The sequence below is a fragment of the Lichenostomus cassidix genome, chromosome 28 (genome assembly GCF_008360975.1).
Source record: "Lichenostomus cassidix isolate B80296 chromosome 28, HeHo_3.0, whole genome shotgun sequence".
In the NCBI taxonomy this organism is placed as follows: domain Eukaryota; kingdom Metazoa; phylum Chordata; class Aves; order Passeriformes; family Meliphagidae; genus Lichenostomus; species Lichenostomus cassidix.
The window spans coordinates 6079427-6106394 of NC_139508.1; the positions used below are offsets into that span (position 1 = coordinate 6079427).

General features: G+C 45.2%; 2 protein-coding genes across 3 annotated transcripts; one reads left to right on the forward strand and one right to left on the reverse strand.

Annotated features, from left to right (window-relative positions):
- Positions 1-2077: 2077 nt before the first annotated feature.
- Positions 2078-3879, forward strand: RPL36 (ribosomal protein L36). Its single transcript, XM_085040817.1, has 3 exons — positions 2078-2272; positions 3051-3185; positions 3749-3879. Exons 1-3 carry the CDS (start codon positions 2180-2182, stop codon positions 3836-3838), a joined length of 318 nt encoding a protein of 105 aa, XP_084896943.1. The 5' UTR covers positions 2078-2179; the 3' UTR covers positions 3839-3879.
- A 1076-nt stretch (positions 3880-4955) lies between these two features.
- LONP1 (lon peptidase 1, mitochondrial) lies at positions 4956-25456 on the reverse strand. Of its 2 annotated transcripts, XM_085040802.1 has the most exons (18): positions 25055-25456; positions 22899-22987; positions 22375-22494; positions 20482-20710; positions 19896-19957; positions 19183-19312; positions 18664-18747; positions 16728-16948; positions 15088-15226; positions 14122-14300; positions 12353-12440; positions 10821-10943; positions 9967-10083; positions 9541-9681; positions 9290-9455; positions 8108-8316; positions 6666-6830; positions 4956-5332 (listed from the first exon to the last, which is right to left on the reverse strand). In XM_085040802.1, exons 1-18 carry the CDS (start codon positions 25439-25441, stop codon positions 5168-5170), a joined length of 2814 nt encoding a protein of 937 aa, XP_084896928.1. In that variant the 5' UTR covers positions 25442-25456; the 3' UTR covers positions 4956-5167. The 2 variants fall into 2 exon arrangements, with proteins under 2 accessions (XP_084896928.1, XP_084896929.1); XM_085040803.1 differs by lacking the exon at positions 22375-22494.
- Between the last annotated feature and the right edge of the window lie 1512 nt (positions 25457-26968).

Sequence of the window (26968 nt, forward strand, 5' to 3'; positions counted from 1 at the left end):
CAGATAATGATGGGAGGCAAGAACCCTTGTCTTGGGGAAAAGGCAGTGTTTTGAGGTGTCTCCAGTGCAGTAAAGGAAGGTGAAATGATGAGAAACCCAAGGAGAGTTTGGGAACTGTAGATCCATGTTTCCACATGAATGGAAAAGATGACCTGAGGGGAAGATAGCAATAGCCAGGGTGTGAGAGGGAAGAGCCCCATGTAGATGCTGCTGTTGGGTTGGTGCTCACAGACCAGGCAATAAGAAGCAACAGCTCCTGCCTCCTCCTCTTCCGGGCAAGCGTTTATTTTAGGGCCACTTGTACCAGATGGTGGTCACAGAGCCAGAATAGGTGAGGGCCCTTCTTTGGCACATCCAGAGCTGAGCAAACAGCCACCCTAAGGCAGCTCCATGCACATCGGCAGTGGCAGGAGAGGTGACACCTCCTCCAGCCAGGGGCTGCGACATCTCCTGTGAGGAACCCAGAGCTTGTGGATGGGGAAACCTTTAGCTGCCCCATGTGATAGTTCTCAGTAGAAAAGATTGTATCAAACTAGTGTTGATTTTAGAGGTGGAGACTGAGAACAAATTTGGCATTCGTAATTTTTCCTTGTTAACTTTCAGAAACATTAGGAAATATTTCAGAAAGGCAGTTCCTTCTGCCTGTGTAGCAGTCACACCCTGCAGGCACCTGTTCATATTGCCCTCCCGTGGGGAAAAGCATCGGAGTCAGACCGTCCCACCATCTAAGTGACGAACATTCCTCACTGCTGGAATCTGTGCCGTGTACAGAGCTACACACGGGTAACCGCTGTGAGCTGGGAACGCTGCCCTGGTATGAAGTGAATCAGCCCTGCAAAGACGAGCTCTACACCGGAATGTAAAGTTCTGTAATTTGTTTTAAAATCCCAGATCTTCAATTTTGCAATTAATGCTTTCAAGTCAATATTTTCAATTTCAACACATTAAAAAGAATTGTCTTTGAAAGCAGAAATCAGTTGAGTAGCACATGTGATTTAGGGTAAAATAGAAATTACTAATGTAAAAGAACTAGAAGCTGGATAATAGTTATAATAATATTTTTGAACTGATTTTTGAACTGATTTAGAGAGCCAGAGATTGGATAATGATTTACTAAGATATGCCTGCTGTGATCCATTTATTATTCACTTAATGAATTTGTGCCTACCTGGTATCAGGGAGGATGGAGAGAAGAGAGCCAAATAATTGAGAGAAACCACCAAGTGTAACCGACCATCCCACCCTTGGACCCCAGAACCAGTACGAGTTGGTTCTCAGGCTTGGACTAGGAGCAAGGACCAAGGGAGCATGCACAAGGGAACAGGGTGAACAGTTCATCGTGATGAAGAGTATGGATCATGTAGTAATCAATCATTTGGGACCCGTGCCCACAATTAATCTGGGACACTGCGCTTGCGCGAGCATATTTAAATTAACTTTGAACTCATTATAATACGAAGCGGGGATAGATAATGAATATCTATAGGGGCTTTGTCTAACTTTATGCATATGTAATCTGTAACCTAATATAAACCGAGTGAAGTGCTGCTGAGGGTGTGCATGCCTTTAGAGGGGCTACCCCCCATGCTGGAATAAACACATACCTACTTCATAACTATCTGAGTTGTGGAGTCAATTCCGTGCTTCACATGCTCACCTCAGTTCTCTTTCAGACGTAAGAAAACCCACTATCTTTTATTTCAACAAAATCGTTTAATCTGTTGCTTTAAATTTGTCTGCCAAACCGTATCAGATTCTGGTCAAGCGATACCAAAGTTATACTTTATGGGGAGAAAGTCTGTGACTGGGGGGCTGAGCGGTGCTGCGGGATCCGTCCCCACGCGGACTCCCCAAGCCCCCCGGCCCCACCTGAGGGGAACCAACAGTTCTGCCGGACCTCGCGCTGCGGGGTGATCTCCCCCTCGCCCCCACTGTTCCTCCACACCCACACTGACCCCACCGCGGGGTGACCCTCCAGCCTCTCATAACGCACCAGCCCCGCGGCCTCTCGCTCAGCCTTTCCCCCGCGCACCTTCGGCTCCGCCCGCCGACGGAAGCGGCCTCGTCCCAGCGTCCCGCGCGCGCTCGTTCTTTCCGGTGCGCGGTGCCATCACTGCAGCGCAGGTGAAGCGGACGGGTCCGTGTCCATCCGCGTCCATCGGGCCCGGGCGCCGCAGCCATGGCCATCCGCTACCCCATGGCCGTGGGCCTTAACAAGGGCTACAAGGTGACCAAGAACGTGTCCAAGCCCCGGCAGTGCCGCCGCCGCGGGGTAAGTACGAGACTCTGCCGGCGCGCTGTGCCTCGGTTCCGCCTCTGCCGCGGGGGCCGAACGGGCTCGCTGCTCGCGGTGCGCAGCGCAGTTGTGTTTGTGTGTCCGGCGCGGAGCTGCCCAGCGCCTCCGGCCCCGTCCCGCGTGGCTGCGGCTCGGCCCTTTCGCCGTGGGGAGACTGGAGGGGTCAGAACCTGCGTGCTGCCCGTGACTGCGGGTTGGGTGGGGCCCCGCAGAGCGGGGCCGGGCAGGCTGGTCGGCTCGCCCGGGCAGGGCGGCGGGTGGCTGTGAAAGCTGTGTGCCTTCTGGAGTCCTTCCTGTTTTGCTCTTCTTGGTAACAATAGGCAATCCTCACAAAATTCCTTGGGGTTTTCCAACTCAGAGCTATCCAGGTTCCATAAATGCATGTGTTATGAGACATGAATGCATCTGGGCCTTTTATCCACTCTGATGAAATGCTCTGTGTAGCTGTGGTGTCTGGCATGCATTGCTACGCAAACCCTGGGTATCTCATGGTCCTGCTTTTTCCAAAAATGCTGGTCCGTGCCAGTGTGTGACACATCCAGACCTGAAGGAGGCTGTAGACAGACTGGCACATCTGGCCAAGTATACGTGCTCCTTAACATCTGCCAGGAATCAAGTTTCCTTGGGACATGCCAACAGCGTGGGCTGGTTTTTGGGACCTGAGCTGAGAGTATGCCACAGCTCCCTGCAGTCCCCTTTGCATCAACCAGCATGTACATGCATTGTAACCTGCATATTCCCTCCCCTCCCACAGCGCCTGACCAAACACACCAAGTTTGTGCGAGACATGATCAGGGAAGTCTGTGGCTTTGCACCCTATGAGCGACGTGCAATGGAGTTGCTGAAAGTGTCCAAGGACAAACGTGCTCTGAAGTTCATCAAGAAGCGGGTGAGTCAATCAACTAACAAGGATGGCAGAAACTACTATGTCAGCTTTCTGTTTTCTGCCCTGCCCTAGGAATAATTGGCTTTTGAATTAATTTTTTTTTCAGTTGTTTTGGAAGTTACTGGTATAATTTGAGGAAGTGGAGGGAATGTTTCTTGGTCTGGGTGGGAAAGCAGAAGATGGATGCAAAGGTACTCTATAAAAAAGGCCCTGAGCTCAGGAATCTAGGCTTCTCATGCTATTTTGCCATGGTTTGCATGTCTGGTGTGGGGAAGATTGGAGCAGCACTGATGGAGGTTGAGTACCATTAACCAGGAGACTTTTGATGGGGTTCCTTGAGTTGTAATGGCTATGAGAGCTGAAAGCAGCTTCTTTCTTGTCCCAAATAACTGTGTTGAGGTACTACTGAGACATGATGGTAACCTTCTGGCAGGAAGTTGAGTCCATCTTTCTAGGACTTTACCATTCTGCCTGGTTGTGAGTTGTGTCTGCAGTGACACCTGCAGCAACCCCAGTCTGTCCGTCTGTGCTGGATAAAGACTGACTGCCCTGCTCTCTCCCTGCAGGTCGGCACTCACATTCGGGCCAAGAGGAAGCGGGAGGAACTCAGTAACGTCCTGGCAGCCATGAGGAAAGCTGCTGCAAAGAAGGACTGAGTTGTACGGTCTGCAACACAATAAAGTCCTTTTTCCCAAAACCAGGGTAGTGAGTGTTGTTGGTACATGTGCTTCAGTGGGTGCTGCTGGGTCAGTGGTTTATTGTACCTGCAGCTCAAGATGCTGATACTGGTCCTGCTATGACTTACTCTAGAGGGGAATCCTCCGACAGTGCAGTGTCAGGATGTGGAAATCTCTCCAATAATTAAATACATTGTACCTCCTAGGCTGTCTTCAGACTCAGCAGGAGGGAAGTGGGCACAAGCAGCCGTTGAAAATATTAACTACTTTGCACTTCTTCCCCAGGGCACATCAGCCCATTCTTCATGCAGCTTTGCCTGCCGTGTTTACTCTTGTACCCCCTATTCTTGCCTGCTTTCTGCAGTGTGTTAACAAGTCATGAGAGACACCTGGAGTCAGCAAGAGTTCCCTGGACTTCAGCAGCTGGATTCTTTATTTTCCCCTAAGGACTCCCTTGCTGTGAGATGACGAGGGCTGTTCTTCTTGGCTGAGGAAATACTTTACAACTAGACTTCATGCTACTACTCTTTCCCTTTTTAAATTTCTTTTCCTTAAGAGTTCATTGGAAGATGAAGTATTCAAGTTCTCTGGCCCCCAAGCCTGTGTTTACTGAGGTACAGCAGTCATGTCAAGATATTTAATTCCTTTTCTCACTTCCTGAATATGGTAACAGCTGTTGCAGAGGCACAAGCCATTTATGGTGCAGCACAGTGCTGACTGCTGTCAATGAGCACGTGTCTCTTTGGCCCTGATCTGCTCCCTTTAAGCCTGGAGTTCTTTCTGGTGGTATTGACCTGGTGACTGAACCTGGAGAACCATGTCCCTTTGCTAGTTAAATGTACCAGCTCTGTAGAACTATCCTAGGATTTCACTGTCCTTTCAGACTAGCCCAGCCTTCTAAGCAGAGGGAGATTCTGAAAACTACTTGCCTTCCACCACATCAGGAATAACAGCTGTACATCAGCCCAGCTCTGGGTGTACTGTTCAGTCCTTTTCCACAAGCCATATTGAAATTTACAGTGAAATAGCTGAAACTTCTTCAATGAGAAGAGACCAGACTAGCCCCACTGCTGCTGGCTGATAATGCTCCCATTCCTTTGGTAAAATTGGAAATCTTTTATTGTAGATCATAATTCAGTATTAAAGAGTGAGAAATACTTTATTCTAGCAGAGCCATAATTCATTTCAGCAGCTGCGCAGCAGCAATAGCTCCATGTCCCACTTCAGGATTGCCCCTGGTCACCCATCTCTAGGCAGGGACCGAGTGCTTAGGGGCAGACCACCTTCCAGCCATTGGGGCATGGGGTGTCATCCTCCAGCAAGATCCAGCTGTGAAAACGCTATATCAAATACCTCTTTGTAGTGCTCCACAAAATGTACTTCCAGTCCTTCTGTAATGAATCCAGCAAGGTCATAATAATCCTTTTTGTTTTCTGATGGCAGAATGATGCAGGTAACACCTGCCCTCTTCGCCTGTGGGGAGAACAAAGTTGGCCTCTCTGTTGAGTCCTAGGAATCCTTCCATGTACCAGAAACACCCTTCCCCATTTCTGAAAGCAAAAACAATTACTTAGGAGCATGATCCAGCTTTACCCTCTTCTTTGGAGAGCACCAAGGGCATTCCTGACAGATACCACCAGGGTGAAGCATGTTCTAGATCCCCCCATAAGCCCCAAAACATAATCTCCAGTGCCATGTCAGCTGCAGGGACAGGTGAAGGAGAGGCATTTTAGTTGGACTATGTCAGCAGCCTGGGAGATTGTTTAGAACAGTCATATTGTTTCACAGAGTTTTGAGTGTCTTCCAGCTTGGGTAAAGGATAAAGCCCAGGATGAAAGCAAGAGCTAGAAACAGCTTATTAGACCAACCTACCCTATCAAAACCCTTAGCATAATTCTACAGAACCTTTTGATAGGGACATCTTCTCTGGAAGGAGCACAGAAAGCAGAACTGCTTCTCCTGGGACAGCTTTGTACCCATTACTTTAGGGGTGATCCTGCATTTAGGCCTGTGGCCAGTCACACTCCTCTAAGTGCAGCCAATCTGTGCCCTAGCATGTTAGTCCTGTACTGACTGCTACAAACAATTACTCATTTTTAAGTCATACTAGGAAAAGAAATCACACTGCACAAGACTGTAGCCCAAACATATCTGGGGACAGAACACTGATGTGGAGCCCCAGCTCAACAGAGGAATACCTGGTAACATTCTTGACAGAAAAATGTGTGTGGTGCAAGGCGTATGTAGGCCAGAATTGTGCAGGTGAAAAGAAGGGAGATTGAACGCTTGGAAAGGAATTCTGAAAACTGCAAAAGGTTGAAACCAAAAATACAAGACACTAAGTTCCTTTTATCTAAAACAGACATCTGTAAGAAATGTCAGACAAATTCACACTGGAACTGGGGAACAGAGCCTTGATTTCAGAGATGCTGTCAAATCTCCACTGGATGCCCTCCTTAAACAGACAATTCAGCACAGCACAGGTGATTGAACTGTGCCAGTCCGACAGCGCAGACAGCCAGTTAAAGCTGTCAGTCACCTTCAATTCTGCCAGTCTAGGTGGAATTGAACTAGAACAACACAGCTGCCCTGGAACAAAGCCTGGGGTCCCATCCCTTTCCTCATAGCCAGAGACACAGCCAAGATACCCATGTTCCCCTGCAGGATTTTCCAGCCCATGTATAAGTTGCCTTATACTGCCTCTTCCAGTTTAAGAAGCTACCGCTCTGGCTGTCCCTGTCCCCACTGAGCCTAGCCAAGGCTCTCTCCCATGGATGATGCACAGAGACAACAGAAGAGCTCTTACCGCTATAGTCTTCTCCTTGATTCCACCAACAGGAAGAATTTTTCCAGTCAATGACACCTCTCCAGTCATTGCTACGTTCTGCCTCACTGGGCAATTCATGGCCAGCGACAGCAGAGCTGTTACTATGGTACATCCTGCACTTGGTCCATCCTTTGGGGTTGCTCCCTGTTTAAAAAAAGAAAGCACAAACCCCCTGCTCATTCAAGGAGCAGCATAGCTAGACAATACCCGTCCTTGTTTTAACATTGTCCCTATTTCATGAAACCTCATAAAGGTTTTTGCATACATGTGACTGATGGAATCATGCTATTTGAACTGGCTGATTTATTAACAACTGTGACATTCCTCACCTTACTCATGAGGAATAATGCATGAGTCCACAATGTGGTTTCTGGCCTGATGCCACCACCACACTCATTGGGCTCAGGTCTTTGAATAAGCAACATCAGTGAGAAAAAACACAAACACTTTGAAGCACTTTTTTAGGCCTAAGCCAACCATGGAAACAAGGAACAGAAGTCAACATCACAAGGGGAGAGTGTCAAGAGTCACAAAGTAGTGGAGGACAATATCGAAAATCATTCAAGGCAGAAAAGATCGGTATATAAAGTCCCACAAAATCCAGGCCTGAACTACTGCCAGTTTGGATTTATCTGAGATCAAACCTCTGACATAAGAGCAGAGAAAATCAATGTTTGAGAGGGAGTAGAGACAGAGGTAATGTCTGCTGTTTTCTCATCTTTCAGGAAATGAATTCACAGACAACAATGCTGTAGCTGGACAGACACAGAGCAAGCTGCAACAAGGACACTGCACACAGAGCACTCAGTAGTCCAGAAGGAAAGCTTGGGCACAATCACAGTACAAAATGTGTCTTCAGTAAAGCACCTGCCCAAAGGTTGTTACACAGCATGTGAGCCCCTCTTAGCACCGTGTGCATTTATTTTCAGCCCTAAATATTGGACAAATGCAATCACTGCCATTACATGGACTAGGAACCATGGCACAGAGATCAGCAGTAGTATTTTCAATTATGTGTAAATGACTTGAAGCCTTTAAGGAGGCCTGGTAACACAGAGACCTAAACTTTGGTGTCCTTGTAAATTCATATAAGCATTTTATCCAAATCTCTTATCTCTATGTCATGGTTTCTCCACCTGCATAACAGGGCCAACAGCTATAACAAAAGCTTAGGCTTCCTCAGAAAATTACCCAAGCCCCTGTATTCTTGCCAAGTGCTTGCTGTAGAAAGGAATGGAAATATGGCTCATAAGAAGACCATCACAGGAACCTGAAGAAAATATCTTCATTCCTGGGTTTTACTGCTAGAAGAGGGCATTGTGCACAATATATGGACAAATGAAGTGCCTTCCAGCTTTACGTCTAGGGGAGCAAACCAGCCTGGCTGCTGTGCATGCTCTGTGAATTCTGCTTCAGTTTACCTCTGGCACATGCAAGTGGATATGAGAAGATATAAGAAAGTCATTGTTGGGGTCCTTCTGCATCAGAAATGCTCTTGCAAATGTGTATGCAATTTTGGCACTCTCTTTCATTACATCTCCCAGTTGCCCTGTTACTTCAAGAGACCCATCCTTGTTCTCCTTGTCTTTGGGTCGCCTCAGGGATGTTTCAATAAACAGAGTGGAACCTCCTAAGAAAGAAAAGAACAACATCTGAAAAAAAACTGAAAGGAAAATCAAACCAGAAGGTTTTGGTGATGCAGAAGCTATGTCAGGCATTTGGAATTGATGCTCTCTGATGAGACGCTAGCTCTTGGGTAGAGAGCAGCTGAAACCTGTTCCCCAAATACCTTCAGGAAGGCCAGCTAGAAATCTCAACAGTCTCCATTCACTGCTTTTTTGGATTTCACCTTCAATGAACACAGATGTAATCCCTATTTAATGGAAATAATCAAGACCTTTTAATGATTTCAGGTTCTTTGTTTTCAGAGAGTAAGCTGAGTTCGTATCATAAAACACTTCTAGGCACTTCAGCTCTCCAGTGCCAGGTATCTATTTATTTCCACCATACTGGTAATTTTCCTCTTAACTATTTTAATTCTACCTAAGGTCAATTTGAGTATGCAGAGATCATCTCCTTTGCTGTGTGTTGTATTTCCATCCTACAGTGCACATGAGACCTCAAGTTACTAGGGGAGTAATCCAATGAACAGTAAGCAGCCAACTGCACCCACCCCACAGAGTGCTGGAACACCTGTAACTGCCTTCAACATCAAAAGTCAAGTCAGTGTTACACATCACTGACAAGATACAGCATTTCTCAGCTGTGCCGTGTGTGACAGTGGCACCCTCCTGCTGCTGGTTAAGGAAGCAGAGCAGGTCTTGTCCTCTCTGAATTATGTCATATATGACAAATGTATATCATTTGTATGGGATATAGAGCTTCAGGAGAAAACACGCTGGCCTGAAGCTAAGATGAGCCTGTTACAAGAAAGGCTCCCTTCTTCAAGGATGTAGTACTTATGATCCAAAGGCCAAAGGAAGTTCCTTTTACTGGTGCCAGTACCAGAACATCACTGGACTCAGTTCTGTTTGACTATCATATTCAATTTTTGAAAATTATACAGAAATGTAGACATTAACCCAAAATTCATTTTGTCTCACCCATAGCTGTCCAGGCCAGACCCATCACCACTCCTGGGGGAGTGGTTTCATACATGCGATCCACAGTGAAGATGGGCTTTCCTACAAAGTCCTGCAGGTTTTCGGGTGTTACTTGGACAGTCTCTGCTTCTCCACTCACAATTTTATAGGCAGATTTCCTCAATACCTGGGTGAGATAGTGATTTATTTCTGTAGAAAAAGCTGAGAAGGCTGATGCACAGTGGTCACAGTTACATATAACTTTCCCTCACCTTTTCTACTTGTTTCTGCAGATTCCTCACGCCACTCTCTCTGCAGTATTGCTTGATGAGAACAGTCAGGACATCTGATGTGATTTTGGCTTTGTTTTCATCCAAGCCACACAGCACTCGCGCTTGAGGGACCAAGTATCTCTGGAACAAATAAACCCCCACATCCTTCTCTTAGTATTTTGACAAAAGCCTGGTGGTTCAAATTCACTCAAACTTCTGCTGTTAGCTCAATGCTGCTTTCGCGTGTCCACAGCCTATAGAACACTGGAATTACTTTAACTCTGTGTTCAAATCAAAAGAACTCTGTCCAAAATACCATGTGCCAAATTTTTTTGGACACAGTTGGATGGAAATATGTAAGCCTGAATCTGCAAAACAAATTTATCAGACATAATTCACATAAAGCACAACAGTGATTTCTCTTACCTCTGCAATTGCAAGTTTCTCTTCTGCTACATATCCTGACACATTGATCACTTCCATTCTATCCCGCAGTGGCTCTGGAATGGTCTCTGTTACATTGGCAGTACAAATAAAAAGTACCTGAAAGCATTACAAGATCCTATTAAATGCTTTCATTTACCTGCTGCTTTACTCCAAGTACTAGTTCTTAAGTTCTGTGTTTCTCTGTCTGAATGGCTAGAGCAAGATCACCTTCTCTGTGGAATTAATTTTTATTAGAAGTTTTGGATTTTAGACCTATGTAATAGCATGTTCCCTACTCCCAAAATAAATGTTTAGAAATACACAATGTGCAAAGTGGGAAATCAGAATGGTTTGATAGGGACCAGAAAACGGGAGATTAAATCTCACTCATAAGTTCTTTCTACCCTCTAGGAAATTAGCACAGAATAACTCAATTATCTATACCTATTCCCAGTATGTCAATTCTACAATTAATGTCCGCTGCACAGAAAGTGCAATAGTATGTGAAGATGACCAATTTCAAAAGCTTCATAGCAGCATTAGGCTACCTCCCTTGACAGCAGCTCTGCCAATCATTATGAAAACTCTTGCCTTTTCTACTGGAGACCACACATCTGTTTGTCCCTGGCTCTACAGGGAGTTAGGTCTACAAGACATACGCTGGCGATCATGTTCTTTCATGCACACACAATTCAGTTGAAGTCAATTCCTGCAGAGACAGCTGTATACCATTTATGTTCCATCTGACTTTTCAACCAATTAAAATGTCAGTATCTTTTCATGGATAGGAAATCTCTGCATTGATACACATTCATACATGCTGACTCTACAACCTCTGCAGAAGAGAGAAATACCTTTGATAAATCCACAGGAACATCAAGATAATGATCCAAGAAGTTAGAGTTCTGTTCTGGATCCAATAACTCTAGAAGAGCTGAGGATGGATCCCCTTGATAGCCCCTTCCTATTTTATCCACCTGTGGGGAAAAAAAAACCCTTAATGCTAAGTTTCCCACCACAATAATTTCTCAAACAAGATCTTTTTCAAGGCTCCATCTGAAAATCTTCATGAGTGTTCATTAATATCCAGTACCAGTCTACCACTTTTCTGTGCATTCACCCAAGTCCCCACTATCTTCCTGTGTAAGCACATGACACACCTGACAAGACATAGGACTTTTGAGTGTTGCAGAAAAGTACTATGAAGTCTCAGGCAATGTGCACACAATAAAAAGCACTACTACTAGTGGGATACTGCTCATTAAACTGAGATAAGCTATAGGCACAGCCCAGAACACTTACTCCACAGTGGGAGGATTACAGAGTGCTAGCTTAGACCGCTTCCCTGATATGTAAACTCGGACACTCTCCTTACTCTTCCCAAGGTGCAAAGTGCATACACACAGCCATTCAAGCAGAGCCTGATTAGTGACCTGTGCTGTTGTCACAGTCTTAAGTTGATTGAGGCACGTGGGAACTTCTTGAAGTCTAGTGGCTCATGCAGGGCCACTAGTGCCAGCTGCGCAGGACCATCGCCAAGGTCGTTGACTCTTCCAGCACTGCGAACTCTCCTTCTGAGGATATGGACAGGGCTTCCCCCTCCACTGCTTCTTCTCCCTTAGTAGTAGTGTTAACTGGATGGACTTAATGAAATTTGCTGCTACAGCCAAACCAGGGTTTCTGGCTAACACCACTCAAGTGTTATAACCTACAGGTTCCATTACCTTTCAAATCAAGATACTCATTGGTTACATCACACAGCAACAGATGGCAGTTTACTGGTCCCTCATACCATCCCCAAGACATCTGCTGTTGGTCCTTCCCAGGTATGGTACACAAGGAGGCCAGAAAGACTGTCAGCCTGTTCTGAACCCCTGCTGTTATATCCTGTCCTTATTTGCTTTTCCACATAGCAATAGGCTGGTAGCTGTGACTCATTTATTCTCAAACCAGACCACAAATTGACTGTAAGCATCTTGTTCCTTATAGTTCTGCTTTAGACCTACTGAGAGAGTGACTCTTGCTAATAGAGGCAAAATCCACAGGCAATAGTGGATTTGTGCACAGTGATGTGCCCACACCTGCATAGGAATCACAAGAGCTACAGAAACCTCTGAATATCCAGCCAGGTCCATTAGGATCCAAACAGCTATAATTTAATCAGAAGGATACAACTAAAATGTTACAGTTGAAATCTGTTATAAGGAGAGAAAACAAAGTGTCTAAGGCATCAGTATCACCCAGAGACCCTGAGTGCCCAGCCTCATTTAAACAGAAAGAACCGGGGATTTTTAGGAGATTTAGGATTTTTTACTGCTTCACCTTTCCAACTGGGATCAAGAATTGATACAAGAGCAAAACCTAGAAGGAAGACCAAATACTTCACCTCATCAATCAGTATAAGTGGATTCTCTGTCTTGGTCTTCTTCAGACACTGGATGATTTTTCCTGGCATTGCTCCAACATACGTCCTCCTGTTTTACCAGAGATCGTATTTAGGGTACCATTGCAAAGTACAGCACACATCAGAGCATACATGACGCAGCTGACAGAACAAGTATATCCTGCTGGGAAACAAGTCTTTGTTTCTTCAACATCAAAAGCATTCTCAATCACCATAATAAGAACGAAGACCCACCTAGTCTGTTTCTAGTAAAGAACTGACACGAATTCTGCAAAATACTCCTGGGACTACAGTTTTTATCTTTAGTTTTAACCACTTTTCAATTAGAGGAAAGCAAAGAGGTAAGGCAGAGATCTTTGAGTTTTGATGGGTTTTGGGTAAGAAATGTTAGAAAAGGTAACATTTCACTTCCTCACTTGACAGGGACAAAACCACCAGTATAAATCAAAAGACACTGAAGTAACAAACTGTTAATAGCAAAACATTATCTTTCTGCTAGAGATTGTTTCTGGTATCCAGAAACATGCAGAAGCAGAGGAACAGGGTAACAACGGAGTGAATGCCAAGAGGCACAGAACAGAGAACATATGAAAAGCATGGGAAATATTCCTCTCTGCTTCTGTGTAGGGCAAAGCCTTGCAGGTTTAATTTACTCTGAAGAATGGCTATGCTTACTGGTTTGAAAACACTGCTGGTTTTATGTTCAGATGCAGATCCTCTCCTCTGCTCTGGTGAGGCTACATCTGGAATGTCATGTCCAGTTCTCGACTTCCCAGTTCAAGACAGACAAGAACTGCTGGGGAGGGTCCAGTGGAGGGCTATGAAGATGATGAGGGGAGAAGAGCATCGCCCATGGGAAAGGCTGAGGGAGCTGGGCCTGTTTAGCCTGGAGAACAGATGACTGAAAAGGGATCTTATGAATGTGTACAAATATCTGAAGGGTGGGTGTCAAGAGAACAGGGCCAGACTCTGTCCAGTGGTGCTCAGTGACAGGACACAGGGCAATGGGCACAAACTGAAACACCGAAGTTCCACCTGAATATGAGGGAAAACTTCTGTACTTTGAGGGAGGCAGAGCCCCAGAAAAGGCTGCCCAGAGAGGCTGTGGGATCTGTTTCTCTGGAGACATTCTTGAGACAACTTGTCTGGATGCCATCCTGTGCAACCTGCTGTAGCTGAACCTGCTTTACCAGGGCAGTGGTCTAGATGATCTCCAGAGGTGACTTTCAACTCCAGCAAATCTAGGATTTTGTGTATGTGGAAGGAAAATAAACATATGGAAGGGTAAGATCTACTGATTTTTTATTCACTTCTTCTCCCCATGAATATTCTTGTTTCCAAGTTTTCCTCATGCCACACCTCTACTCTGATTATTCAGAAAACAAGTCTCAATCACACCTGACCACATGTGTGAATGACCCTGTTCAAACTGTCACCATTCTCTAGTTCTGACATTTACAGACTAGCATGTATTAGCATTTGGCATCAGTTCAATGGTTTTGAGTAGCTCACTCAGCTTTTCAAAGCTGAGAATACACAAGAAACAGGGAGCAACTACACTTAAAAACACAAATGTTCCAAACTCCACCCTTTGCTATCTTTTTCACCTCTTTCTGTAACTCAACTCCTGTCAGCAAGGGCTGTCAGAACAGAGATGAAAATTAAACACATTGTCCAACTTCAGTTAGGGTTCTATTTTGACAACATTAGTAAAAACTGCTGAATAGAGAAACTGCTCACGTTACTCTGACCTGTGTCCTTTTATTTCTGCTACATCGGTCATTCCTCCAACACTGAAGCGGAAGTACTCTCTGTTTAGGGCTCTGGCAATGGAGCGGGCAATACTGGTTTTGCCGACTCCAGGGGGACCATAAAAACACAGAATCTTCCCCTGGGTGGATCCTCGCAGCTGGCTGACTGCAATAAATTCCTGTAGAACAGATAAAGCACCAGCAGTGAACAAAGTGAATGTCAGCAACACCAAAACACATTTGCTATCAGGTCAAGCAATGATTACAAAACAAGCATCCTACACAAAACTGGTCCTCAAAGGATTTGGGGAGGGCAAGGGAAGAAGCTAAGTCAGGATACTGATGCACCTGTTTTCCCTCTAGTTATTTACATACTTGGTTGTCCCCAGGTTCTGTGCTCTGTATTAGCTCACCAGAAGATGCACTCTCTCTCTCTCCACTGCCATGGAGTGAGGAGAGTTCTAGTTCTTCTCCCAGCTTCCCTTGTTCTCACTTGAGTCTCTCAAGCTACATGTGAGCATCTCCTACTGTACCACTCCCCATGTGCTAAGTTAAGCTCGCTTCATTTCACACTGCTATACCAGACAACCCTCAAATAACACTGAACAGTTGAGGAATCAAAAGATCACAGTTCAGGACCGAAGTCTCAACTGGTTATACACGTACAATGAAGAAATGACAGTGCAAGTGGGGAAGAAAATCCAGAGGCTGCTTCCCTTGGACATTTACTTCCCCAGCATTAAATGCAAACCAGTATACTGTGGTTTGAAATGAGAATGTGACCTTCTTTGCCACAAGTAATTAAACACATTAATTGATCACCAGAACATCTGCGTCTTTCATGTAGCTTTTTGTTTGATGCATGAATTAACACCAATTTAATGGAGACTACAATCTGAAATACATCCAAAATGCCTGATGTTAAGCGGAATGTGAAGTGGGACACACTGCCTACTCCTGCCTTACCAGAATTCGCTTCTTGACGTCATCCATTCCATAGTGATCCTCTTCCAGAACGGCTTGGGCTCTGGCCAGCTCCAGGTTCTCCTCGCTACACTTACCCCATGGGATGGATGTCAGCCAGTCCAAATAATTCCGTGTAACACTGACAGAAACACACAAATGAGAGTGATTTGACAATCACTCATGTCTTCCTCCACCACCTTCCAAAACAACCTCATCCAGAACAAGTACGATATAAACTACTTGTGAAAGTGAGGCTATGAAAAGAACATCACTATCTGGGCACTCACTGCTAACCTTTTGTCACAGTCTTCAATCCCTTGTCCCTTTCCCCACAAAAAAACCAAAGCATTTTTCACAGCTTTTGCTTTTCTGAAACAGAACCTCCAATATACCATGAAAAGACTTAAATTTCTGCACACAAATTCCCTGAATAATTGTTTTGGTGTGGGCTGGCTCCTGTCCGAAAAGGAACTTGTACGCTCTGCACCACGTGAATTCTCGAATTGGTTCACGAAACTTAATATCAGAAAAAGTTTTCTGTCTCCAAAGTAAACTGAGGCATGTTAGAGATGAAAGATTCCGGGCTCAGAAGCAAGGAAAATCTCCTGGATGTATAACACCACAGAGAAAAGATTTAAGACTGGGATAATGATGTCAGTATGGAAGTGAACAGTAGAGATAATCAGAATATATAACCTGAAGAGAACGCAGGTGTGTCAAAGCACCACTCACTGTTCTAAAACTACACACTTAGATCAGGAACTCAAGTGTACAGGGAGGGCTGCACAATGCAGTAACTAGCAAGTTGTGCACAGCCATGGACACAGGGAAGCACAGCTCAGCTGTCTGGGCCCAGAATTCACCCAATGGCAATTGCCACATCATCAGAGCTTTGGCTTTTTTCTCCCAAGTACTTCCTTTGCAAACTTGCAACCACTGTTACACCTACGTAGGAAAGTGAAAGGTACTAGTGCTGACTGTGAAGCCCAGTATGTCTTTTCTATGATTACCAAGACACTGCTCATCCAAAGGTATGTTTGTCCTCAAACACAATTTTTTACTCTTTAAAAGCAGAGACCCAGAACATTAAAAGAGCTGATGAATCCACCAACTGCTGTATTATATAGCACACTCTGACTCAATAGACAACAAATGTTCAATTCAACCTCAGTTTCTGACAATTCACGTCACAGAGCATGTATAAACTGTTCACTGCTTAGCAATTCCACCCCTTCCCCAACTGAAGGACCACCTCAGGTAGCTTAGCCAATGCCATGTATTAGCAACTAGCTTCTCTTTTCTCACATCTATTGAAAACAACAAGTACAAGGAAGAAGAGCCAAAACTGAGGGCAGAAAAAGAATCATCGCACACTTCGTAAGGAACTAACTGCACATTTTGCATCTCTAGTATCAGACTGCAAGAGAAGACAGAAGACCTAAAATAATCAAAAGAGGTAGACTACATAAGTAAACATAGGCAATTTGGAGAAAAATCCTATAATATGATGATACTCTACAAGTAGAAAAAACGAGGATAACAAAGGAAGAGAAGAGAAACTAAGGTAAGTGCTTCACAGAACTGTATTGATGTGTCATTCTCCCAACAAACCCTGAAGCATGGCATGGCCATGCACTCACTTGAATTCTGAGGAGTGATTATCCAACAGGCCCAACTTGTTCAACTCTTCATCAATCACATCCATGACATGTTTTGGCACTACCAGCTCCTTTAGTCGCTCACGGAATTTCTCTTCTATAGCATCCTTGTCCTCTTTTTCCAGACCTAGTTCTTTCTTAATGATCTTCAACTGCTCCTGAAGAAGATACTTGCGATGTGTTTGCTTGATCTTCTCCTCAACCTGGACAAAGCAACAAATACAGTGACTAATGTGTTCCTGGTACAGCCCATCTAACATCAAATGCTTCCAAATACTTCTCAATTATGATGTTCCCAGCAACTGAGAATACTACTTGGAACTCATCTGCAGCATATTCTAACACAAGTGACTTAACAACATTCTCCAGCACGTTCCATATCTTGGTGGCCTTCACTGGCTATGATTCAGTGCTTCAATGCTTTGTTTGTGCTGGGGAGACCAAAAGCCGGGAAGACTAAGACAGATGTAACCTCCTTAGTACCAGAGAGGGCTAACCACTTCTCTACCTGCTGCCTACACAGGAAAACTGGAGCCCAGTATGCAGTTGGCCTTCCCTGCCACAAGGACAGTCTGCTAATTCATGGTGAGCTTCTTGCACATCAGGGCTTCAAAGTCCTTTTCTGTAGAGCTATTTTCTATCCTGGTTATTCCAGGCCTGGTCTGGGACTATGAATTTCTCCACAGAACTTAAGGAGGTTCTCACTGACTCCCTGAGGGGACAACACTCACAGGTGGCTGAAGTTAGACTTTACTATGTTGACCACACCCTTTTCTGCCCATTAATCTAGGCAATTTTTTCACTGACCTTGTACTACATACTTCCAGTCTGTAACATCCCAGTTTGGTCAGAATACTATTATGGTTGACCCCAACAAAGGACATGCAAATGTCACGGTATACAATAGTCATTGCTAGAATCATAGAATCATTTAGGTAACCATTAACCCAGCACTGCCAAGCCCACCACTAAACCATGTTTCCTTTTTGTGCTCTGGGCCTTCTTGTAAGGCAAGACAATTAGGCAATTTGCTTTTGGAAAATTCCTTCTCACTGCTCCAAATCATGTCCTTCGTCATTTGCCTGTACAGGACTTACAGGAGAATTTTCCCCATAATCCTCCCAGGGACTGGGGGCAGGCTGATAAGCCTACAGTCTCCCTCATTCTCCTTCTTGGAGATAAGCATGGCATTTACCTTGCTCTGATTCCCAGAAACCTCTCCCATGACCACAGTGCTTTAAAGGTGAGTGAAAAAACAAAATAATGACATTGATAAGCCCTCTCAGCATCCTTGGATGCACATCTGGTCCCACAGACTGCATCTGTTCAATTTGCTTAAGAAGTCTCCAACAATTCCAACCCCAGTCCAAAAGCATTTTGCACATAACATGAATTCTAAAAGCCCCAGTTACTGGGAGTTAACAAAACAAACAAAATATGACTCAGTATACTCCAGTATTTGTAGTATTTGTACTTCATATACTTCATTACCAGTTAGATGCAGTTACCGTATTCTGATTAAATCTTACAACAGACAGGAACTACTGCAGTTTACAAGCATTATCAGAGGGTCTTTCAAAGTAACATTGCACTATTTACACTGTTACGTGCTTAATACAGTATGATGCTGTATATTGCCAGACAGATAAACTGCAGACCTCTAGATTTGGTAAACTACAGTCCTCTAGATTTAGCTGCTTGCATGAAATTACAACTTGGACACAATTTAACAGCAGATGTCGTAGCCTCATGTTTTGTTACTTCCACCATGTGCATGAAAAAACACATTTCTAACAGAAGAGAAAACCTTAAATCTAAATAATGTCCCTTTAGAGCATGCACTGTTGCCTTGCCACATTAAGCATAACAGTGGTGGACATGATATAAATACAAAGTAGTTGTTACTCCAGAAACTTACCTCTCTGCCAAGACGCTGCTGAAGTTTGCTCAGCTCATATTCCTTTTTCAGAAGGGAAAGAGCTTTGTAAAGCCGTTTGGGAATCTGAAAAAAATAGACACAAAATGAGTTTTGAGACACCATACCCTTGTAAAGTAACACGTATATATATACATATACTTTCTCCCTCCCAGTGAGAAAGGCAGAATAAAAAACTCCAACAGATTGTCTGGAAGAGCCTTCCAGCACCTGTAAATGAGGAAAGACAAACTCACTGAGGAAAGACAAACTCATGTAGCAACTCAACAGCATGTAAACAAAATTATATGCCACCAAAGATGCAGAGCACTCTTATCTATTGAGAGTAAATCAGTATTAATGATCTACTATATCCTTCAACAGGAATCTAATCACTGATATTAACATATCATCACAAGTAGCACTGAAGTCTCTTCTGTACTGAAGCTGGTAAAGAAACCATGACATACAAGAGATGTACTGATTCCATTTGCATCGCTTGAGTTAAAAACTTCATCTTACACTGGTTTCTTCCAAGATGTCTTGAAGTTCGTGTGACTCTGCCCCTGTTAGAGCTGCACCCATGTCACTCAGATAGATAGGGTTATCTACCACACGCTGTCCAGCCTGCATCATCTGAAGAACAGACTCTCTGAAAAAAAAAGGGTAAAAATCCCCAAAATGCTCTGTAAACTTACATTCAAAATGGAGTATCCTTATTTACTTGTTATGATAGTGCAACAAAATGAAACACAGCTCAGTTTTAGAGCAACGTAACTATTTTTTTTGAAATTCAACTATATCAATACTCAGTAACAAACATATAAACCACTTGATTAGAGGAACGATTACCGATATATAAAACTAAATATCTGAAATGCTCTCCAAACAGTTGTGTAGGATTTTTTGTGCCAGTACTCCAAAATTTTTATCCTGCTGCTAAGACTGGATCAGGTCATGACACTTATTGCAGTGGGCTTCACTTAGACCCAGATCACCTGCCTTAGGACTTAATAGTTCTACCTTGCTTCTAAATTGCATATCAGGTTTTCAAAATTTTCCTTGTTTCCAACAATGGATGATAAAGCTTACATCCCAAACCAAAATTCTAGGTGACAATTCAGCAAATATCTCTACTTCATTACAGCAGAAAGGCAAATGGTATAGAGAATTTCAGCGTGCTCCAACCTGAGAACATGCTGCTCCCAAAGCAGGGCATCATGGGAAAGGCATACCTGTACAAGGGGTTCAAGGCAATGATGTCCCGGATTGTTTTAACAATTTCTGCAGTAAGTGCCTACAAACACAACAAAAATTTAATCACCAAAAGAATGGAAAAGGAGAGGCAAGACCTCAGTACAAATATGATATTCCCCAGACCCCGGCCACTCATTACAGTGGTGGGCTGTGATGGTTTTTGGTGCTGGGGCAGTTCCTGCTCACAGGAAAGGCAACATGGCCTATAGGCTGGCTTTCTGCATGGACAGAACTTGACTGGCTCTTGGCCAGAAGATATGATCAGGTTGAACACTGAACACTGAACAAACACTCAATTTGATAGAGGTCATCACACAGATTTAAGCACAGTCCAGCCTCTTCATTCAGCAACTTTCTGAAGTCACCAGTTCTAAGGAACTGACAGAGCTGCTGTAATGAAAATTCATTATTTTCATATAATCCCCTTTGCAGTGACTGTAAGAAGAAGGAACTGGTTTCTGCAGCCTGAAATTAGAGTCTGATCTTAGAATTCTTCCTTTTGAGCAAGAAGTGTAGGTGCAATTCTACAGGACAAGTCCAGGCTTGTCTAACTAATTCACTTACCTTAACCTCTTCTGTGATCTGAAAATCTTCATGAACCACATTCTCTACTTCTACCATGAGAACTTCCTGTGAAGAAGCAGCTACAGGATCTAGAACCAATTCCACAGCTTGGTCCTTTGCTCCAGGCTCCTCTTCAGCCTCTTTCTTAGAGCGCTTTTGTTTCCTTCTAATTTTTTGTTTGTTCTCAGGCTCCTCAGGCTCAACCTCTAGCTGTTTGTTTATACGAATCCTGAAAGCCAAAAGAAATCAGCAACAATCAATCCCCCTGTTACATGTGATTTCAGCTCTTCAGCATGAAAAGGAGAGTCTACATTGTATTTTGAACAAGCTAAAAATTAGAATGGAGAGGACCTATGTTTGCAAGACACCATGTTTCATTATTTTGGCTTTTACATAGGAGTTTCCTTTTCTATGTGTTTCCCTACAAATGCTCCTCAAACTAGTGTGGTTCCTATGGACATGACTGATCAGTGCTCCATGTCTCAATCAAATATCAAGACCAATTCCTAACTTATACCTTAGGAATACCAAACCCTTCCAAGTTATAGAGAAATATTTCTATTCCAAGTAATCCCAAACCAGTAGCTCCTTATTTCCAAAATGCAATCAAACATGGTTGTGCTTTGATAATGCAGCGCAAGGTCTAAAGCACTTCATTTGAAAGGTGACTTGTGAACTCACATAATTTCAGCTTCAATGGTACTGCTCATTCTTTGCTGTCCAGAACAAATGCAAGTGAAGCAAAGTGAGGGGAAGGAAGGAAAAGCCATGCTTCAAAGCAAAACCCAGCCTGGATCTCTCTTCCACCATGTTTCTGTCCTTGTATTTTTCTTTCTAACAGAAATTACTTATTTGATTGTCCTAGGTTGCAATATTGATGTAGTTAAGTATTCTATTACCACCAGCTGTGGGCCATTAGCTGCTATCACCCACTCCGGATGACAGGCAATGGGCCATCCGTTAGCTATTATCACTTGCTAACGACCCACCCCGCATGACAGGCAATGGGCCATCAGGGACCCACCGTGTGACTCATGGACTTATCTCATCCCATTGTGAGATGCTCTGCCGAGGAGGGAGGAGCCAGGTGTTCCCACGTGGATATAACCTGGCCCTGGAACTGCCTGAGCTAGCCCTGTCTACTGGGTTCCCAGAGGACCAGAGCTACCACTGGATCTTCAGCAGGAGACGAGACCTTCACAGGATCACCGCTTCAACTGGACTACTTCAGTTGGACTGCTACTACCACCCTAACAGGGTGTTAGGTTGTATCTGACTTTGTCAGTGCTTTTCCTTGTATTATTTCACTTATTTTTAATTTCAATCTTGACTTGTGATCTCCCACTGGTTTGTTATCAAACCAACACATATTTGATACTTTTAAAAATACAATTTCTTAACTGTCTTAGTTAAAAATACCTGGCATAAATGGCTAAAACTAGATTTTCAGCAATAATTGTATTTTCTTCAATTCAGTTCTGGGGCAAAATTATGTAGGCAAGACATAATTAAAGTTCTGGACTGCTCTCCCCCCTTTTTTTAAGCAAAAATACTGGCTTGAATTAGTTCCAGAGATTTTTTTTTCATCTTTACTAAACTTTGCTGTACTTGTCAAAGTAACTGCTAAATTTCAGCTTAATGAATGTTTGTTTGCATCACATTACAGTTTATATGACAATGACATGCACTGTCTCTTTTGTTTTGCAGCTAACCTGCCACGGCTGTTACAGTACATGGAATATGCTGACACTCTTGGGATACGGTGTGGTAACAAAGCAAAAACTTGCCGTACACAAGTTGTGTAGAAAAATGCATATATGTGGTGAAACTGATAAGGGATGTCTCTGTTTATACAGAGGTCTGGTGAGATGCAATGAAGTAAAAGTAACCAACCTCCGGTGTCCCATGACTATCATACGCAACTTGTCTCCAAGGTCCTGCATTTCATGAATCTGGACAAAAGTTCCCATTTGGTATATTTCATTCAGATCCTCCACCACATCAGATTCATTGCTATTGAGCAAAAAAATTGGAGCAGATATTCAGAAACTTGAAATAGCAAGTCAGATTAAAAAAGAAAAAACAGTCACTGGTTGCAGAACTTTAAACTGGACTTGGGGGCAAAGACACTTAATCCCCACTGCTACCACCATGAGGCCCCTTTCTAAATCACCCAAGTACCTGGACAGCTCATCTCCTTCCCAAATAACACCAGCCTTTTCTAAAGCAAGACTCCAGCTCCCAGTAGTGCTGGTGGCGGCAACAAAAACTGTCATAGCATGAAGATGGTCCAAGACCAGCCACAATTTCTGCAATGCTATCCAAGGCAGGGAATTTAGGATGATAGCTTTTAGTGTAAATGCAACCTGGACAGCTTATTTTTGTGTTTTTCATAAAGATCAAGAGAAACAACTTACCTGTCATCCTTTTTAAGAAAAACACCAGCATAAGGCTGCGCAAGACGAACTTTCCTCCTCAGCAGCTCAACCAGCTTCTTATTTTTCACCTAGGACAACAGGGTATGTGATCAGAGGTGGATTTTCTGTAATCTTTGCACTCCCAGGGCATAAGGCCAGGCATGATGACACCCTATAACTAAATTATGAAGTCAGAGCTTGTATTGTTCTAGTCTTGTCCCCATTAGAGGACAGTAATATAAAAGTGGGGAAAAAAGTAGAGAAACATGAAATTTGAGTATTTGGAACAAGTCACTTCCCAGTCAAGATAAAACAAGCTCAAAGGCTGGGGGGAGGAACTAGACCTAATCCGTTCAAGTCTTACAAGCAAGAAATCTCTGAGTTACTTGAACAGTACCTTGTAAGTTTCTGTTGCTATCCCTGTTCCCCCTCCTTACCTCTAAGTCCCAGCTCTCTGCTCCTGATGGGGAGCTAGTTCACCCTTCCCCATCAGCTGCCTGAATTCTGCCCACAAACTCTAGTTAAAATCCTCTTCTCCAAAGCCTCCTCTGCTCAATTCCTCTCCTACAGCCACGAGCCTACCTGAGCTCCTATCTGAGCCAATATTTCTTCCTGGTTTACTTTCTTACTCCCCTCTGCTCTCTAGATGCCACACACCTGATCTGTCCCTGGTAGATCTTCCAGCACCACTGGAATGGCTATCACAGCATGCTGAATCCTCGGTGACCAAGAAAACACCTCCTTGTGAATTCTGCTGCTGCATGAAGCCACCCCGCCAACCACTGAGTGCTCTTCAAAGTGATGGACATAAGCATCACTCAACGCTTTGCTAACAACCAGCATGGTTCTGAGAGAATAGCACGAGCAATACCACCACTGTTAGCTTACTCTAATCTTAGCACACTTATTTTAATTTTGCACAATGTTTAGCAAAAATATGCTTACCAATGTCAGAGACATTAACAGGAAGAAAATTAATAATTCCATAGGCACTGTAGAGACTTGATCTTGTCAGGTAAATTGCAGCACAATGAATTTACAGGATAAGAGAGAACACTTAAAAATTCTGTCAAACATTGAAGACCTGTGCATTGAAATTGACGACTTTTATACATAAATTATGCATGCTCTTAATAACATATAATCTTTTCCTTCCCCTGACACATCTATAAAGGCACTAGAAGCTGCATGCATTAGATTTGGGCATGCAGAAAAATATTATAGTAGAAATAACATTATAATAAATACTACTACTGGAACACGAAAATATTGGTTCATTTTGTACTATATTTACTCCAAAATCAGACTAGCAATACACCAGAGAGGCACAAAAATACAAGTACCTGTTCCAGAATGAGTTTCATTTCAGGAAGAAAAAGTATTTCTGGCCTGCAAGCTCAAGTCACACATCAGTGATATAATTTATGGCTCTTAAAATCCTTGTGGAGTGTAAAGGGAAAAGATCTCACTCTAAAATGGTGATTGCCATCCCCATCCCTTAGCATCCTCTCCCACCACAGCTCTACTGCTCTACACCGAATTCCTGCTTTTTCTTTGCAGCTCACAGCTTGCTGCCTTCACCAACACGGGTCTCGGTGGTCTGACACCAACCCACGGCGCCAAAACAAGGACACGTTTGCTTAACCTTCATCAGAGAACACGGAAAAGAAGAGAACTTCGAAAGCGTTTGTGTGAATCGCTGACCTTCTCTGTTAGAAGCAGAGCTGCTGACGCAATAACTATGAAACTTCAACTGGCCCAAAAGAAACCGCTATCCCGATAGGACCCGGTTACAGAGCTCGAGCTAAAGGCCGAACAGCGGCTGCCCGTGGAGGTCACATCCGCGGAGGTCACGCCCGCGGCTACCTTGCTCTGCGGTTCAAGGAACCTGCCAAGGCAAAGAGCACGGCCAGGAGATGCGGCACCGCCAGCGGCAGGTCAGCTGGTGACTCCCGCACGGCCGGGGGTGATACCACCACAGGACCCCCGCCCGAGGCCGCAACGCTGGGCTCAGCCGCCTCCGGCAGCCCTGAGAGCCAGCCCAGAGCCCCTGCCGCCCGCGGCCCCGGCACTCCGCGATGGCGACAGCTCCCGTCCGGTCCGGGCAGGCGGTGCCGAGCCACGGACCCGGGACCGAGGGCTCGGCGGCAGCTCACCTCGATGATCTTGATGAAGCGCGGAAAGACGGGGTTGCGCGTCACGGCGATGAGCGGGACGTTGGGGAAATGCTCCGGGACGAGCAGCGGCGTCAACGCCGTTATGACCGGCCCGGCCCCGCCGCCGTCCGCCCCGCCGCCGCCACCACCGCCGCCGCTGTCCTCGCCGCCTCCTTCCAGCGCGTCGCCCCCCGGCAGACCGCCGGGGCTACGCTGGTGCCAGCGCGGGCCGGCGCTGAAGGCAGCACGAGCCGGCGGCGCGGAGCCCAGTGGGGCCGGGACAGCGGCGGCGGGGGCCCAGAGGCGGCGCCGCGTTGGCCCCAGGGCGGGCCCAGCCACCGCGGGCCGCCAGCGCCCGCACAGCCGCCACCAGCGCGCGGCCGCCATGCTGCCGGCGCGCGCGACACTTCCGCCCTCCCGGCAGCGCCGACCCCGCCCGTACGGGGTCGCGTGGCGGCGCGCACGTCCGAGCCCTCCAGGGAGTACGGGTTCGAGCCCCGGTCCCGATACCGGCCACGGGGGTGCCAGGGGGAAGGACGCGGCTGGCGTAAGCGTGACTTTGCTCACTGCCCAGCCTTCCTTTTCCTCCTCGGTCCCCTGCAGTCGGCTGCCCAGACAGCTCCCGAATATCTCCAATGATGCAGACTCCATAATCTCTCTGATCACCCTGTGCCAGTGCTCCGACAGCCTCTCAATAAAAAAGTGTTTCCTGATGTTCCGAGGGAGCCTCCTGTGTTTCTTTTTGTACCTATATCCTCTTGTCCTGTCATCGGGCACTACTGAGAAGAAGCTGGCTCCGTCCTTCATACCTCTCCTAGGTAGATATTGCTCTACATTGACGACACTACGAAGCCTTCCCTTTAGGAGGCAGCAATGCCAGCTCCACCAGCTTTTCCTCAGGGGAGATGCCCCAGTCCCTCCATCATCTCTGCAGTTCTTCACTGGACTCTTCATGGTGTGTCCGTGGCTCGCGTAGTGGGGAGCCCACAGCGGCACACCTTTCGCGGGCCGTGGCCTCACCAGTGCTGCGGGGAGGATCCCGTCCCTGAGCCTCACCAGGCCAGGACCGGCAGGGGTACAGCAATGGCTCGGGTTCAACTCACGGTCCGGCGGAGCCCTCAGGTCCTTCGCGGAGCTGCTTTCCAGCAGGTTGGCTCCCAGTGTGTCCTGGTGCATGGGATTCCTCCCCATGTGCAGTTCTTTTTGTTGAACTTCATGATGTTCCTGTCAGCCCCTCTTCCCGTCCTGTTGAAAGAGTACATTAAATTTAAAGATTCTGTGATAAATTACAAGAGGTGTAGTTCACGAATTATTTAGAAAAAAAAATAATAAGCTTTAATTCTTTACTTTTGCTATAATAAGTTTTAATTCTTTACTTCTGCTAAGTTCTGCTTTTACAGAAATAGTTCTTGTTTTAAAACCAAGCTGTTATGCTTATGCTTGCAAAATGGTTTTGCACACCCCCCCCCCGGAGTAATCACAAGGCAGGCTAGCCTTGACGCAGCCCCCGCAAGGCAGCCCAGCAGTAGCACAGCCTAACCCCCCCCCCCCCCGCCCCCCCAGGAGCCCATGCAAACCCCACGGTGAGAACTACAACCACACAACACAGAGCACGCCAGCACTAGACAACTCAACGGCCAATCAAGACTCCCGAGGGGACGTCAATCAAGACCCACGAGGGGACGCTAAGGGAGGGGGATGCCAAGGGGTGTAAAAGATAGTCATTTGTAACCATTGAGTGCGGTGCCGTAGGCTAGCAGGAGAGTGGCCTAGCCCGTCTAGCGCTGTCTTGGCTGATACCCGCTTGCTTTTTAATTAATAAATTCTTTAATTGGATCTACGTCTCTGATTGGTTTTTGAGACCCAATTTATAACAATTCAAGGGAGCCTTGACACTTGTCTCAGTGGTATTTG